The sequence below is a fragment of the Phyllostomus hastatus genome, unplaced genomic scaffold (genome assembly GCF_019186645.2).
Source record: "Phyllostomus hastatus isolate PE091 unplaced genomic scaffold, TTU_PhHast_1.1 phas_contig_348, whole genome shotgun sequence".
NCBI classification, from domain to species: domain Eukaryota; kingdom Metazoa; phylum Chordata; class Mammalia; order Chiroptera; family Phyllostomidae; genus Phyllostomus; species Phyllostomus hastatus.
The window spans coordinates 7,670,302-7,686,205 of record NW_025333860.1 but is presented as its reverse complement, the minus strand read 5'-3'; the positions used below and the strand labels follow the sequence as shown (position 1 = coordinate 7,686,205).

The 15,904-nt window shown below is 40.2% G+C and overlaps 2 protein-coding genes and 1 non-coding gene across 8 annotated transcripts in view; 1 reads left to right on the top strand and 2 right to left on the bottom strand.

The window, feature by feature from the left end:
* The window catches only part of AP4S1 (adaptor related protein complex 4 subunit sigma 1), a 68,820-nt gene extending 56,080 nt beyond the window's left edge, over positions 1 to 12,740 (bottom strand). For 4 of the 5 annotated variants that reach the window (XM_045841266.1, XM_045841267.1, XM_045841265.1 and 1 more), the window contains exon 1: positions 11,890 to 12,227. The gene's annotated coding sequence lies outside the window, so the exon portion shown is untranslated. Of the gene's footprint in view, positions 1 to 11,889; positions 12,228 to 12,328 lie in introns of those variants that run through there. The other variant, XM_045841263.1, reaches the window with a different exon arrangement.
* Positions 10,346 to 10,473, bottom strand: LOC123820529. Its single transcript, XR_006785988.1, has one exon. It is a non-coding gene; the product is annotated as a small nucleolar RNA SNORA66 (small nucleolar RNA).
* The window catches only part of STRN3 (striatin 3), a 113,782-nt gene continuing 109,134 nt past the window's right edge, over positions 11,257 to 15,904 (top strand). Inside the window, exon 1 of one of the 2 annotated variants that reach the window (XM_045841260.1) lies at positions 11,257 to 11,772. In XM_045841260.1, the coding sequence (XP_045697216.1) occupies positions 11,491 to 11,772 (282 nt within the window). In that variant the 5' untranslated portion in view covers positions 11,257 to 11,490. The remainder of the gene's footprint in view (positions 11,773 to 15,904) is intronic. The other variant, XM_045841261.1, reaches the window with a different exon arrangement.

Below are 15,904 nucleotides of genomic sequence, written 5' to 3'. Positions count from 1 at the left end.
GGTTTAAAATGACACCCAGTATCTTAGTTTTAAAGAAGCAGTGGGACAGGAGATTCAGAAATCTCCCGGCTGGGATACTCCAGGATTTGACACTGTGGTGTTACAATGTGTCAATACAGAGAAACTACAGGATGGAATGAGGATTACTATGTAATACTTCCTATTCCTATAAAATAGTGAATCAAGTTTCCCCCTCAAATTAGCAACTACTTCAAACCAGATGTTCTGGACTGAGATATATTTAACTTCTCAACTTCTTAATTTATAAGGATTTTTATTAATTCTTGTTGGACATCTGATTTCCCATAAAAACTGTTAAAGACATATAAAGATAGATTTTTCTTATACATTTTTCCCTCTTCTGAAGAGTAGTGAGTGACTCAACTCACTAGAATTCAAATGACAGGATTATAAAGTGCTCTTATAGAGTCAAATGCAATGTTACAGACTTTAAATTCAAATTGAACTAAAGGAATTTAAAATTAAAATTTGATATGCTGATGGTTCCTATAGTTTTATGTCAAACAAAGAAGAAACAATAAGTAAATAAAACCTCACGGGGTGCAGACACATCTCACTTTACACAAAATGTATCTCTAAGAAGTCAGATATAAATAGAAAATTTTAGTGCTATGCTGAAATTATGAAAAATGTTTATATAAAAAAACACTCAATAATTTATCTGAAATTAATTTGTTTCAACATTATAAAGTCTTTTATCCTAATGTTCACATTATCTGGGGGGAAAATTAGATATCATGTGATTTTTTTCATTAAAAAATACAAAAAAATAATACTATGAAACTAGAGCTATGCATTAAAGGTATAAAAATCTTCCTAAAGTGTGTTCTGAGTTAAAATCAAGCACTATTAAAAGCTACAATAATATTTTTGGAGCCTGAAGATATCACTTGAAAGATCACTGCTCCAATAACAAATTCTCTTTGCAGATCATCACTCTAAAGGAAGCAATGAAACAAAATTATATTAAACCTCAATTTGGGGCTCAGTTTACTTACCCAATGGGATCTTTTTTGTTAGTGACATGGCCACAGCTAATTCTAATTCAAGTAAATAAAGTTCCCAGTGTTTGATGGTGGTTGTGAAAGACCTCCACTGCTACAACCTGAAAGGCAGTATTCACTCTGTCATATCATGTGCGAATATGACCCAACACACCAACTCATGAAGAAAGATAAGAATGGTAGAAAACACTTACACAAAGCTTACTAAACTGCGAGGTGCTGTTTTGAACACTTTACCTCTATTCATTTAATTGTCATAATAGCTCTATGAGTTAAGAGACTGTTTTTATCTTCACTTTACAAATATGCAACTTAGTCACTTGCCAAAGGTCGCTCAGTAAAATAGTGGAGGAAGGACCCAATTCCTGTTGCCTGATGCTGGCACTGGGCTCTCACCTCTGCCCTTTGGCTCCAGGTTTGTTTTGCTTCAAGACTCTAGTCATTCAGTGATGGCTATAACAGAGTGGACGCACAGTTTCACTGCCTGTTCACTAGTGGTGTACACCTCGCTCTGATTCTCTATACAAAAGTGTTTACTGATTAATATGGATATTTTGGCAGTTCAGTCTTGGCCCTGCAGCATAATACCAAAGGCGCAAAACTATCAGACTATTTACTTTTAGTTGATCTCAACATGGAGCCTAAAATGCCTCAGAAATGGCTTAATCAGACACTGCAAAACTTTAAGACAGTAGAGTCCATACCACTAAATTTATCACACTTTCTTTAACATTTGTGATGAGACCTAAACTTCCAAAATTCTTACGTCTGATTTGCTCTTAGTGAGTTCAACTAATCTCCTTTTCTAGTTCCAATAAATAAAACATGCCCAGCAAATGCTGTCCAAGGCTAGTTTGCAGACACGTATCTGAATTTAGTATCATTCTTGTTCAGATCAGATGTCACGGTAAAGGCAGAGCCTTTCAGATGGCCTGCTTGGCTGCCCTTTGCTAGGAGCCTTTTTGGTTTTCTCAGTTTTACGATAAAGTGTAGCAATATGTTACAGCTCCTGCTGAAACTACATGGGAGATTCAAGTCAGACAGAAGCCTGCCCGACTATTGCCCAGAGAATATTCATACTTAAATTTATGCTCATTTATACCTCACAATCCTTGAATAGCACCCCTCCCCCCCCCAAAAAAGCCACAATAACTAGTAGTGGTCAAATGAAAGTATTTTAACAATAGGATTATAAGAAATAACTTTAGGTTAAATAGCAGGTGATTTAAACTCTAAAATGCCTAGAGTATATAGAGGCAAGAAAGGCAGCAGAGTAATTTTGTGATCTCCCAGAATCTTGTGAAAATGGTGAGAACAACTAGGACAGAAAAGAAAAAATTCTATAGTCAACATCTTTACCAAAAAAAAAAAAATCAAAAACCCAAAAACAGCTAGGTAAAAAACATCCCCTGGAAATCTAGAATAGTGATTTCTTGAAGGCTGTGCCATGGCAGGTGTACTGCAAGAAGTTTCAAAACATGAGATACCTGACTCTAGTCAGGGGCATGACCTCTTTTCCCTCACGTTGTCAAATAAAAAAATGACAACAGCCAATATAACAATTGCCGTCCATTGCATCAAAATTATACCTATTTTTAAATGTCAGATCAGCAACAAATATATTTTTTTGGTGTGCCACACAATTTTAATAATTAGTTCATGTGTGCCATGAGATGAAAAAGGTTGAAAACTGCTGCTCTAAAACACTAACAGGTAGGATCAAACTACTCTTAGTGACAAGAAGGGGGTGACCACAACTGTGCTGACAGAATGAAGGTTCGAAAAGATGGAATTATAAGGGTCAAAAGAGCCAAGAAACCTGGAAATCACCAAGTCATCAATCAAAGAAAGCCTTGAAGTGAGAACCACACAGTATGCACTGAGAGGATGACCCACAGGGTCCCTTTTGCCAATGAGTGCAAGGAAAGATCTGGTCTCAAACTCTAAAGGCCTGGAAACACCCAGCAGAACCTCTTTTATAGACGCATAGACCCTACATGGGGAGAAAATGTCGGGGGTCAAACACAATATATTTGTTAAAAGACAGCTAGCTAGCAGCACAGGCTGATAATAGCTAGGTCACAACAATTATTTCATTTATTTCTGAAATTGAGACCACAAGACATTATGTGCTGCCTGCTGTGATACATTAGGAAGTATACTGCATCCCCAATAGCAAGTATTTTTGCCAAAAAACTTAATACCTGACTCAAACCCAGCCTCTCTACCTAACTTCTAGTTTATAGAAAATAGAAGGGAAAGGAATATGCTAAATAACACAAGAAAAATACAATCAGCCAAATGTGGGAAATTCTACAGGATAAATTAACCTTGTCTCCTCAACAAACAAACAGCATGATGATGGGGAGTGAGGGGAGGGCAAATCAAAAAGAACCAAAGACATACCAGCTAAAGGAAATATACAGATTTTGTTTGGACCAGGCATTAGACTGAATAAAGGAATAACTATTAATTTTGTAGGTGTGATACCACTATTTTTGTGGTATTTTTTTAAAGGCCCTAATCTATTAAAGATACTAGAGAAGCATGTACCAATATAATAATATGATGCCCGGAATTTACTTTAAAACATTCCTGGGGTCTGCCATGGGAGCCGGAGGAAGGCCGTGAATTCTATTCCAAGGTATCTTTAGCTTGGCAAGTAGTGCTAGGGGTACACCTCCCTCTTTTGAGTTGAAAATTTATGGACAAGAAGTTACCATTGAAATTAACGGTGTCAGGCATGTCCCAGGAATAATTGTGAGGATATGGTCCTGTGACAGATGAGTATGTGATGATGGCAAACAGTGGGCAGCAGAACAACACTGGAACTGTGGTAACAGGGAGAAGTAGTATCATCGTGTGCTCATCAGAAAAATCAACTGCACATGTCTCCTCTCCAAAGGGCCTGGTTTACTATGAAAAATGGGCTGCATATGTTTTCATATCAAACTTTTTGTTAAATATATGTTTGTATCAGTCAAAAAAGTCCTGACAGGCTCTCACTGGAGCACACCCACGTCTTTCTTTCTTCTCGGGTGTGCATCTTTCCCTCCCTCCCCTAAAATCTAAGGGTCCCCACAAGATTTGCAACCAGGAGAGCAATGGATAGTGGCAGCTCAACCCAGGCTACCCCCTCAACCTGTCTCCCAGGCCCCTTTTTCTCTTACTTTCCAATGAGCTAAGAGCAGCCCTGCCATGGCTCACTTCTTTCCTGTAACGTTCCTAGGGAGCCATAGCAGAGCACCCCGTGGGCCCTCTCCTGCTGCTGCTTCTGTCCTAAGCCCTTCGTCTCACTGTCCTCAGCTGTAATAATCGTGCTCTCAAAAAAAAAAAAGTGTCTATGCACAATTTAAAGTATGGGGTCACTATAGTAAAACCTATAAAACAAAAAACAAAAGACAGTAATAGTTATTTTTAAAAATTTTCTTCATTGATTTTTTTTAAAGAGAGAGAGAAGGGGGGAAAGAGAAACACCAATTTGTTGTTCCATTTATTTATGTATTCTTGTATGTGTCCTGACCCTGGATCGAATCCTCCGCCTTGGTGTATCAGGATGGCGCTTTAATCAACTGAGCTAGATGGCCAGGACATCAGTAAGAGTCATTTTTAAATGCTCTTGAAAATTCTTCAATTTTTTTGTGGGGCAATTGTCATGTACTTTAGGTTAGTCTATTAACAGAAAGACAAAACTAAAGGTGAGCATTATTTGAAAATATGGTGTTATTAAAAATAAGGTTTTGTAAATTTTTGTCAAGTTTAAAACATTCTCCAAAGAGAAAACTGTAGGTGACACAGATTTTCCAGGGAAGGCATCTGTGTATGTTATCATTCTTTTGAACATTTTCTCCAGTTGTGCCGACAGGAGACAAACCACATTTCCAAGATTGTTAAATTATTACCCTAGGAAAGTTTTGGCAATTTTCCATTCAGTCACATTTTCCAGTCATTTGGTTCTCATGTTTATAGACCTAGTTGTTCAGTTTGAGCCAATGTCCAGGAGGGACTCAGCTCCAGGCAATTCTTTGTTTTATTTCCTTCAATTTTGACATCTCTGTGAGTTAGCTATTATACAACATTATCACAGCCTACTGCTTTCTGACTCATAGTGCCCATGAGACAATTCAGGAATGAACTTGGAGTAGAATTTTATATAGCATGCTGAGTTTCCTAAAGGTTTTGGTGCCTACTTGTCTATAATCTGTGAAGATCCTCTTCCTTTTCTTTACCACACAATATATTATTTGAATAGTTTAAGTGCCTGCAATGTATTTCTACAATTTCCTTAGCCACTGGCAACTACTGTAATGAGAATTAGATATCTGATCTTATTTGGCAGGTCAAACCATTGTGCTGATCAAAGTTGACTCCTTTTTTGTTCCATCTGCATTATACAGATTGCTTCCTTGCTTTTTGAACACATGCCAGCTCTTCTCAAAGATCTTCCTCTGGGCTCTAAAATTCATTAGTTCTCTGTATTTATAAATGTAAACACTACATAATTTTCCCAAGTGACTGAATCACCTCAAACTACCTAAAGAGCCCTGGCCAGGGAGCTCAGTTGGAGTGTTGTCCCTATACTCCAAGGTTGCAGGTTCAATTCCTGGTCAGAACACATACGAGAAAACCACCAATCAATATATCAAGAAGTGGAACATATCACTGTTTTGCTCTCTCTGCCTGCCTCCCCTCTTTCTCTCTCTTTCTAAAATCAATAAAAAAAAAACCTACCTAAAAAGGATTTCAAAAGTACAAATGATGTGGTGACATTCTGTAAGGTGTACAAACATCTAATCACTATGTTGTATATTTGAAACTAATATACATGTCAACAATTAAAAATAAAATAAAAATAAAATAAATCAGACAAGAAAAAGTACATATAATTTGGGAACCACAGACAGCAATACTGAGCTCATGGTAGGGCAGCAGGAGTCAGAATAGTGAAGGGAGATTTTATTTCTTGTTTCCAAATACATACACACACTCACTGATATAAGAGTAGGAACCACTTTCTGTTCTACTTATGGGCTTCGGAAGTGACCTAGAACTCTTATCTCAGCTTTCTCTCCTCCCCATGGAGGTATGCAAACTTGTCACAACTTTTTCAGATGACGCAGAAAGATAACTAGATTACTTACCTAAGTGTTTGTGAACCAGTTTGAGCTCTTTGTTAGAAGGATGTCAGGTACAAAGTCAGCCAGATGTTCAGGTAAGTAATTACAGGACATCATATAGTTCTCAAAGGCAGAGTCAAACTCATTGTACATTGGGTTTTATAAAAATCAGGAAGAAAGTATCTGAGTGTTAACTAGTTTGAACTTATTTAAAAGCCTGGACTTCCTTAACATATCTTTGCAGTTAGGGGTGTTCAAACTTTCAGTGTCTCTGGCCACACTGGAAGAATTGTCTTAAGTCACACATTAAATACACAAACACAAACACTAACAAAAACAAAAACAAAATCTCAAAATGTTTTAAGTAAATTTAGATTTTGTGTTGGGCTGCATTCAGAGCCATCCTAGGCCATGGGTTGGACACCCCTGGACATAATATATATACATAATATATAACAAGTCCCTTTTTGATCAGAAAGAATAAGCACGCAGGGTTTAAGATCAGCTAATAGAAAAGGAAAAAAAACAGCTAAAATTCTAAACTGATTAAAGACATAAATAGGCATTCATGAACATCATGAGTAGTATACTTAAACTGAGAGAATCAATGGGAGTGGAGGAGGGATGGTCAGACTGAAGAAAGGACAGAACAAAGAGCAAGCTTCAAACAGGAGACTGAAGAGGAAATGACTCAGCCACAGTGTAGGGAGGGAGTTCCAGATAGGTGAGTTGTAGGTGATAATATGCCTGGGAAAGCTCCTGACTTACAGAAGACAAGATTCTAGGAGCTCATTGCAGAGCATCCTCAGGAATCATGGACACAAAGCACAATGTCAAGACTGTAAAACATATTTTCCCAACAAAGGCGAAAATCTTGGTGTGTTTTACTTTTAATACTTGGGGCAGTTTTGGTCATTGAACTATAAGAGATAACTGGTATAGTGGTAGCAAGACTAATAAAAATGATTGAGGGGAAGGAAAAATATTCGTATCAATTTAGTCTAAATTTAAGTTATTCATCAAATGTTTATTGGGGATATCACTGTCCCAGACACTGGAGGTACAGCTTTGAACAAGAGGGCATGGGTGCTCTCCTCTAGGAAGCAATCTGCAGACAAATGACTATATGATCTGGGAAAAACATGGCCAAAGCTTGCACTAACATTAATAAAAACAATTAATGTGAGTGTAGACATGGTCAAAAAGAATTCTTCAAATAGGGAGCACAGTAGAAATTTTAAGAGATTGTTTTAAGACAGATCTGGACAGATATTAAGGAAGGCAGGGTAGGTAGTTCATGCTAAGTAATTTGCCTAAAACTAGACTGGAAAGTCTGTGAAGGCAGAGATTATGTCTGTTTGGTTCACAGTGGATCATCAGGGACTAGCAGAGTGTCTGAAAAATAGTAGTCAATCAAGCAATTTAAAAAGAATAAATAAATGAGTGAAGCAATGACCTGTAGTACCTGCTATGTGTAGGTGCTAGTAAGCGTTTCACTGACCAGTATATAGACAATTTAAATACTGCAGTAAGTAATAGGAAATGAACATGAGTACTAGTAGGATGGGATTTCTAAATAATTCAGAGATTTGGAAAGCTTCTTGGAGGAAGTAATACATGGCCTGAGTTTTGAAGGAAGAAGGTATGGAAAAGCACTGGGCACAGCATGTGTTAAATTCCTATGGAATGAAACATTGTTACAGGGTGCAGCCAAGAGGGGGGACCCCAAATGGGCATTTGAAATGGGGTCCAGAACTTAAGGTGTCCAGGAGATTTTAAGATGTCTCCATACTCCCACCCAGGGTGTGGGTTTGGGGGAAGGGACAAATGGAGCAAGGCCATTGAGATCTGTTTTGCATAGCAACAGCCTTGCAGCTACCCTCTGGTGTGGTCATTTAACATATCTATAGCCTTTGGCTGGTTGTATGGATATGTTAAATAGCTGTGATCATCTCCGAGCCAGGGGAATGGAAGTAACTTCCCCACCAAGACGTGACTGGGGGCAGATCCCCCAAGCTACAGCGCCTGCGTGGGAGCTCGGAGAAGATTGGCTCCAGGACATGGGGGCCACACCTGCCCAGACTCAAGATGGCAGCCCAGTAAAGCTGGAAGGATACGAGTTCTGGCATGTGAAGCCGAGTGTGGGAGGAGTCGGAAATGAGGCTGCAGAGGAAGATTGGCCGCGGGGATTTAAAACCCAGACTTGGCGGCCTTTAGGAGAGAGAACCACGTGGCTTTGACGGAGTGGAGACTCCTGCATCCCAGAGAGAGAGAACCACGAGGCCTGGACAGAGCAGGGACCCCCACAGCTTTAGAAGGGGAACCACCACCTGGTTTTAGCAGAGATCCTGGCGACTCAGCCGAGGGTGCCGGGAACCCAGGGAGGTCTCCCAGTCGAGAAGGAGGACTAAGAACCAGAGGACTGTCTGAGCCATGGACTTCTATTTCCTTTCCTGAGTTACGGTACTCTGGACTGGGCAAAGGGGGAAGGAAGGAAGGACTGTGACTGTGTTTGTGGGTGTTTTAAGGGACTTTGGGATTTTTGATAAAGACATTAGGTCACTACTATAAGTCTGTATAGCATTAAATAAACATTTCCTTTTCACGAATCTCTGGCATTGAGAGATGTCTTTCCTCGGGCGGCGGACATAACGGACCTGGGGCCTTCTTTCAATAATACTATATTGTCTCAGGCCCACCTTGTTCTGTTCTGTAACAACATCATTATGCATTTGAGGAACTAAGAACAGTGCAGTTTGGCTGGAGAGAAGAATGGGGTGACATGATGGTGTGATGATAGATTAGATGATAGGAGCTTCTAGAATTTGAAGAATCTTTGTATGTTGTGCTAAAATTTGGGCTTTGTTCTAAATCTGGTGATCACTAAAGATTTTAGGCAGGGAGTAACAGGATCAGATCTGCCTTTTAAAGATCACTCAGGCCATCAGTGGTACAGGGAGGTGGAAGAATAGAGGTGGGAAGGTTTAAACTAAGACATGAATGAAGTTAATGGAATAAGATATGAAAGATATTACTGAGAAAGAGAATGGATGTGGGTGATGAGTGAAAGGGACCAGAACGACTGCCAGGCCTCATGTTTGGATGTAGTGCCACTTAAGACAGATAACAGAAGAGGAGTAGAGTTTTTTGGCTTTCTGCAGGTAAAGGGGGAGAAAAAAAACTATTATAAACCTAGTCTTTGCTTGAATTTGAGGTACCAGTGGGAAATATAAGTGTGCAAGTTCTGCTTTTTTTGATGCACACATCGTGGAGGTCAATCACACTCTCTCACAAATGTTTCTTGTTGTATATAGGTCTTGAAGCAGCATGGGATTTCTGAAATTTTATGTGCTAAGAGTCCCCTCAAAAAAGAACAGGGGGTCTCATAAGCAGGTTGAATGTTAATCATTTTAAAATGGAGAAATCGTCTTTAATAATACTGTAACCTAAGACCTAATTTCATTTATAAATAAAATATGGCAGCATGGATAACAAGCCCAATCTGTTTTCTAAACCATAACAGGAGAGCAGACATGATAGAACAAGATGTATTACTTTATCTCCTTGAAATTACACTCTGAGCGGGAGCATTTGAGATCTTGCTCCCAGCCATGTATTGTCAGCTGGGCTAAAATAAACTCTTATAGAAATTCAAAAAGAAAAAAATTATACCCTGAGTGGTCATATATATTGCATAGTAAAAATTTTATTTGTAGTAGAGAAGAAAAAACTTAAAAATGCAATCAATTTCATATGTATTTTATTGCACAGCTGTAATTATTAAACCTCTTTTTCTTACTATGTTGTTAAATATTATTTTTGTTCTATTCTTCAACTAAATGGTTATTAGCTATATTAACTTACAGGAACTTACTAGTTCATCAAGGATGTTTCCTGGAAATCTCATTACATAAGAATACACACACTATAGTACTTAAGATTAACCTTGTCTTTTATGTGTATATTATATTCGCTCAAACAACATTGAATGACCCAAGAAAACATATTTGGCCCTTCATCTGGGATTCTAAATTGTATTCACGATGCATTTTTAAAGTTCCATCAAAAGATTCTGGTATGAATTAAGTACTTTTAAGCTCATTCACTTATAAAACATCAAATTGTTAGTCTAACCAGTCCCTTTCAAAGTTATCTTTCTCCTTCTACCCACCATTTAAAGATCTAAACTTTCTTCTTTTTTCACACTGTCCTGGGACAGAATGGACCACTTCAGAAGCTTCTGAGGCTAATGCATTTCTACCACAATTACTTCAACAAGCCTGGTTCCCCTCACTTCTGCAACAAGCAGAGTAAGCGATCAGTGTCTGCAGATCTGAACTTTTTCATCACCCCCCCATCTCTCAAGGGAAAAAAATGAAAATAATAGTTCCTGCTCTTCTCCCCAAACCCCAAAACACAATCCGTCCCATAATTAGAAAGAGGGGAGGCAAAGTGGAACAAGTTGCGACGGGTGACCGGGAGCGCAAAATTGGGATCAAAGCTGGGGCTCGAAACGCCGACGGGGTATCATTCATCATGTCCGGGAGAAATCTGGGCTATTTGCGAAAAGAGAACGTCCCCAAAAGCCCCAGAAACTAACTGGTGCTAAAAATCAGAGAAACAGCGAGTGACAGGCAAAGAGGCCCGACCCACTGGGACAGCCTAAAACATGCAAGGAATGCAGAAGAAACGTCAGGAATCCGGGACCAGCTGCCGTTGGCCAGAGCGACCGCCAAGGTTAAAACTAAGCTCCAAAGGCAGGCACTTCGCTGAGACCCTTGGCTGGGGAAAGGCGCCTGTGAGCTGAGCAAGGGAGGCTGGAGACGGAGTTGCTCCCGAAAGTAGGAGTGTGTAGCCCTCTGATCGGTTCCGGCGGCAGGAAACCGCGAGCAACTCTGGGGGCGGGCCTAGGGGCGGGGTCGGGGCTCCTCCACCGCAAACGGCAGGCCAAACAGCGTCCTCAGTGCGCCTGCGTAGAGTGAGGCAGGACTCTATTTGGCTACAGGGCGTGCTGCGGCAGCAGCGTTCTCTACCCGGCATGCTGCGCGGGGAGCGACGGCACTACGTCCATCTCTTCCCAACCCTCCCCCCTCTACCCCTCCCCTTCAGGCCCCCCTATCCCCGCTTTCCCTAAAGTGAGTGAGTGAGACGGGCAGATGGAGGAGGGACTGTAATGGCGGCGGCCGGCAGCTCCCTGCTCTGACCCACAGCAGACATACAGCAACTATCCCCACCCCGCCCCAATCCCAGCTGGCCTCCGCCCCGCCGCCGGAGCGGGGCCATCCTCCCCGGCCCTTCCCCCAGCTGTCGGCGTCTCGCCCTGCGCCCCGGCCGGGGCCCCACACACAATGGACGAGCTCGCCGGAGGCAGTGGTGGCGGCCCGGGGATGGCGGCCCCTCCACGGCAACAGCAGGGACCTGGGGGGAACATGAGCCTTTCGCCAGGGGGCAATGGAGTGGCGGGCAGCGGGGGTCCTCCTGCCGCGGAGGGAGCGGGTCCAGCGGCAGGCCCCGAGCTGTCCCGGCCGCAACAGTACACTATCCCAGGGATCCTGCACTACATCCAGCACGAGTGGGCTCGGTTCGAGATGGAGCGGGCGCACTGGGAGGTGGAGCGAGCCGAACTGCAGGTACCTCGCTGGGGTCGGTGTGTGGGACGGCTGCGGCAGCGGGGTTCCCCGTGGGGGGTGGGGACGGGACTTCCCTCATTGGGATCCCGCGGGCTTGGGAAGACCAGATGAGCCTACCTGCGCGGCTCGGGGGGCGCTGGTGTTGGCCGCTGTTCTTGCTAGAGTTCTCCTCCCCCTTTCCCGCAGAAGCTTGTTCCCAAACCCTCTCTAGCTGCGCGGTGCGGGCTTCCTTGGGGCAGCCATTTTGGCTTTTAGTATGGCGTCTGCGGGGGCTCCTCTGGAGGCGGCCTGCCCGGGCCTCCGGGGCCTCCCGGGCTTGGGGCAGAACTCGTCTCTGTGGGAGAGTCCGGCGTGGGGCTCCTGAACAGTGAACTTGCTTTGTGTTGCTTCTTGGGATGGAGAGCCCGATGATGGGCATTTTACCACCTTTCCCGGATCATCCCCTCTTTCCGATTTGGCAGGTCTGCACCCCTCCCCTGGAGTTGGTACGCACTTGCCCCTTGACAACCACGCTTCCTTCCAGAGCTGCTACCAAGCACAATGGCTTGCCACTGACCTGTGAAGTTTTCATTTCCTACCGCCAACTTTAAGTATCTTCACCTGCGTCGCTGCCCTGTGCACTTAGATTCCCCTTCAGTTGTTCTTTAGTTTAGGGACTGACTCATCAAGCCTTCTCCATACAGGCATACCTCGGGGATACTGCGGGTTCAGTTCCAGACCCTTGCAGTGAAGCGAGTGGCAATATTTTTTCTGTTAGAGGGTCTTGCCTTCAATTTGTAAAAAAAACGCAGTTCTGTGAAGCGCAGTAAAGCGAAGCGCAATAAAACGAGGTATGCCTGTACTGAAATTTTTTTAGGGTACCCTTCACCTGGCCTTCCCTTCCTCCATCCCCTTTTTTTACTCATGAAAAGCCAAACCAGACTATCTGTGTTGTCTTTGTGAAAGGACTGAAAAAAAATTTAATATTAGCTGGAAGTAAAAGGTTCTTTTGTCACGTTACTCACAGAGGTGAAGCAAAATTAAATATCCTCAAGACCCCTCATGATTAAGCCTGACTCGATCCTCTTAAGGTGAAAATTTGATGGGCTAGTTTATCTAACTTTTGGAACATGTTGGTAGTTTACGTGTTCATGTCTTGGATTTCAGAATGGCTGTATCTTTCTTAAAGACTCGTTCAACATTTTGGGATATTCGTTTTTATTTTTAAACCCTTTCCCGGTCAAATTTAGGCTGGGGTAGGGGGAGGGAAGCATGCATCTAAAGTGTGTTGCACCTGTTATTCAGAGTGATATATATATTTAGAATATCAGCAATATTGTTCGCTGACATATGCCATTTATGCCTATGGTGAATAGTTGGGAAAATTTAAGGAATTTTGGATTAACTTAGGGAGGGTGTACTCAAAGAAATTGATCTTTTCAGTTTGATTTTGAACTAGTAAATTTTGAGTCTACAAAGTAGGTAAAGGTAAACTTTAAAAAAATAAGAATAATTACATATTTTGACACTTTATCAAGTTTTGTAAGAATTATAAATTAACACCTGTTAGTCAATTCAATGTTTTAGAATTGCGCTTTGATATAGTATTGTGCTTTTAAAAATACAACTTTCAAAAAGCTTAAATCAAAATTGTCTACTGTTTCCTTTAACTTGTGTATGTATAGTCTGCTTTAAAATACCTGGGATTTAGAGTTCTGTTGATACACAACTTTCTGTCACACCGTGTTGCAAATTTAGCATTCTGTGTGAGTGAAGATAGGCATTTATTTTTAATATTTGCATTTGCAAATGCATGGAGGCTTGGGCTCACTAATACTTTGCCAGTTTGAAATAGTGTTATGACCTTTGTACTGTTGTAGGAAAGCTTGGATTCTACCACTTTTCAGTTTAGCAATTACATTAGTCATTCATAAGCTTCAGTAAAGTAGCAGAGAAAATGTCTTTTGTCTAAATTAGTAAGGTATATATACATTAATGAGGTCTGTATCATCTGTCCTAGTCCTCGCTTTCTCATCTAGTCCTTCCCTTGACAGTAGCAGAAAAGTCTGTAAAGGAAGATACCTTTTACTCGCTTGCTTGCTTTCAGTTTATCTGTATTGGTATATTTTGATATAGCCATTATAAGCTAGTTGGTTTATTTCGAAGAAGTTCTACAGTGTTTCTAGACTCTTAAATTCTTCCAGGGATTTTCGTTAATTCATACTAATTTTTTTGGAATAAAATGTTCATGATTGTGTTTATATGCTCATGTTCTATACACTTCTGTAAAATATTTTACTGGGTTACTTAATTAAGAGGGTTTCAGATTTACTTCCAATATGTTGAATTTGCTTTAAGTGTACTCAGTCTTTAGTAAGATTTCTTGTACACACTTTAAAAATGTTTGTGTTGAATAAAATTTTATTGGGGTGGTTTAAGTGATACATCAATGGATTTAAACTGTAAACTTTAACTTATTTTTAAGAACAATAATGATAATGAGACAGCTTACATATTATATAGAGTCTTGGGTACCTATATGTGTTTTTATCTATACATATAAAACTATTCAGTAATGAATACAAAGAGGCTAAGTTATACCTAATTTTGATGTAAAATTTCATTATGAAATCATGTGTTACCTGGCTTTGGAAAGGATTTTAAATTGGAACTTTTCAGTGTGTGGGTTTTCTTTTTTTCTTTGTAAAAGGAATTTGGGGTAAAGGTCTATTTTAAAAACTTAAGTAACCAAAGGATCGTGTCTTAAAGCTCTTTTTATCTTTGTGTGGGTTCCTTATCTTGGATTGGGGTATTTTAATATTTGTTAGTAAGACTCTGAGACAGTGACTCCTGAATGAGAGAGCTAGTCAGAATCACTTGTAAAACTTGAAAAAATATGCAGGCCCCCTGCCTTATCCTCCAGAGATTTGGTTTAGGGTTTGGAAGGAGTGGGCTTTGTAGGATTTTTAGCAATTCATGTTATATAAAAATTATAACTGCCATTACACAGCATTACAACCTTATGTAGGTATCATTCCTATTTTATAGATGAGGAGACAAATTTAGGTTAAGTAACTTTACCAAGGTCACCCAGCTATAAAGTATTGGAACTGATATTTGAAACCAGGTTTGTCTGAATTCAAAGCCTGTGTTCTTACTACCACTCTTGTAACCACTGTGTTGTATGGTCGGTCATCTTAGCATTTTTCATAGAAATGGAATCTGCCCTGTAATTCTTTGTCTATCATATTGTGGCATATACCACTTCAGTACAAAGTGTTTTTGAGCAAAGTGTTCAAAAACACCATTTCAGCAAAGTGTTTTTGAGCCCCCGTGATGTATGAAGTGTAATTTGTGTATATTGTAAACATGTCCTTACATTTTTTCTGTAGTCGATATGTAATTAAAAAAATGCACTTATGGTATATACAAAATGCTTGTTTGGCAACTATAAAAACATGACATTAGATAATACATAGAAAATAATATATAGTCCAAAAATTTATATTCTAAAATTACTGATTCTCTGGCAAATATAAAAATTTTAATTAGTTTTTGTGTGCATACTCTGGCATACAGATTTGTCATAACATGATAGCTGTTTTCTACCTAACAGTCTTACCTTATGGGAGATATTTTGCTCACAGGTAACCAGATTTTTTCATTATTAAGGTGGGAGAAGTTTGTTTTTCATGTGCCCCTTACTTTTATTGTCAGCATTTTCTTAGCATAGTCAAGAATGATGTTTTACAAATTCTGATGCTCTATTACAAGATTTTTAGGGTTTTACTATGAAGTTACAGAAAAATAAGAACAGTATATAGTGATTTTGTATAAAGATGCTTCCTTTATTCTGAGAATTTTAGCCTTCGCATAAATTTTGTTGTTATGCAGAATCCTATTTTAAATGATGGTGACAATAGAGTAAACAATATTTGATAGGATTAAGTCTACAACCTTATTTCATTCTCCGTTTCTTTTTGTCTGCTTTACAGGCTTCATTTTTGCTCTACTCATTCCATAATACCCATCCAAACACTTTGAAGAATGCTCTCTTTCTGTTGTTAGTTAGTTGACCTTTACATTGCCAAATCCTGTGGCCTTCTTATAGACCGTATGGACCTAACCAACAATTTCTGCTATTGACTGTTTC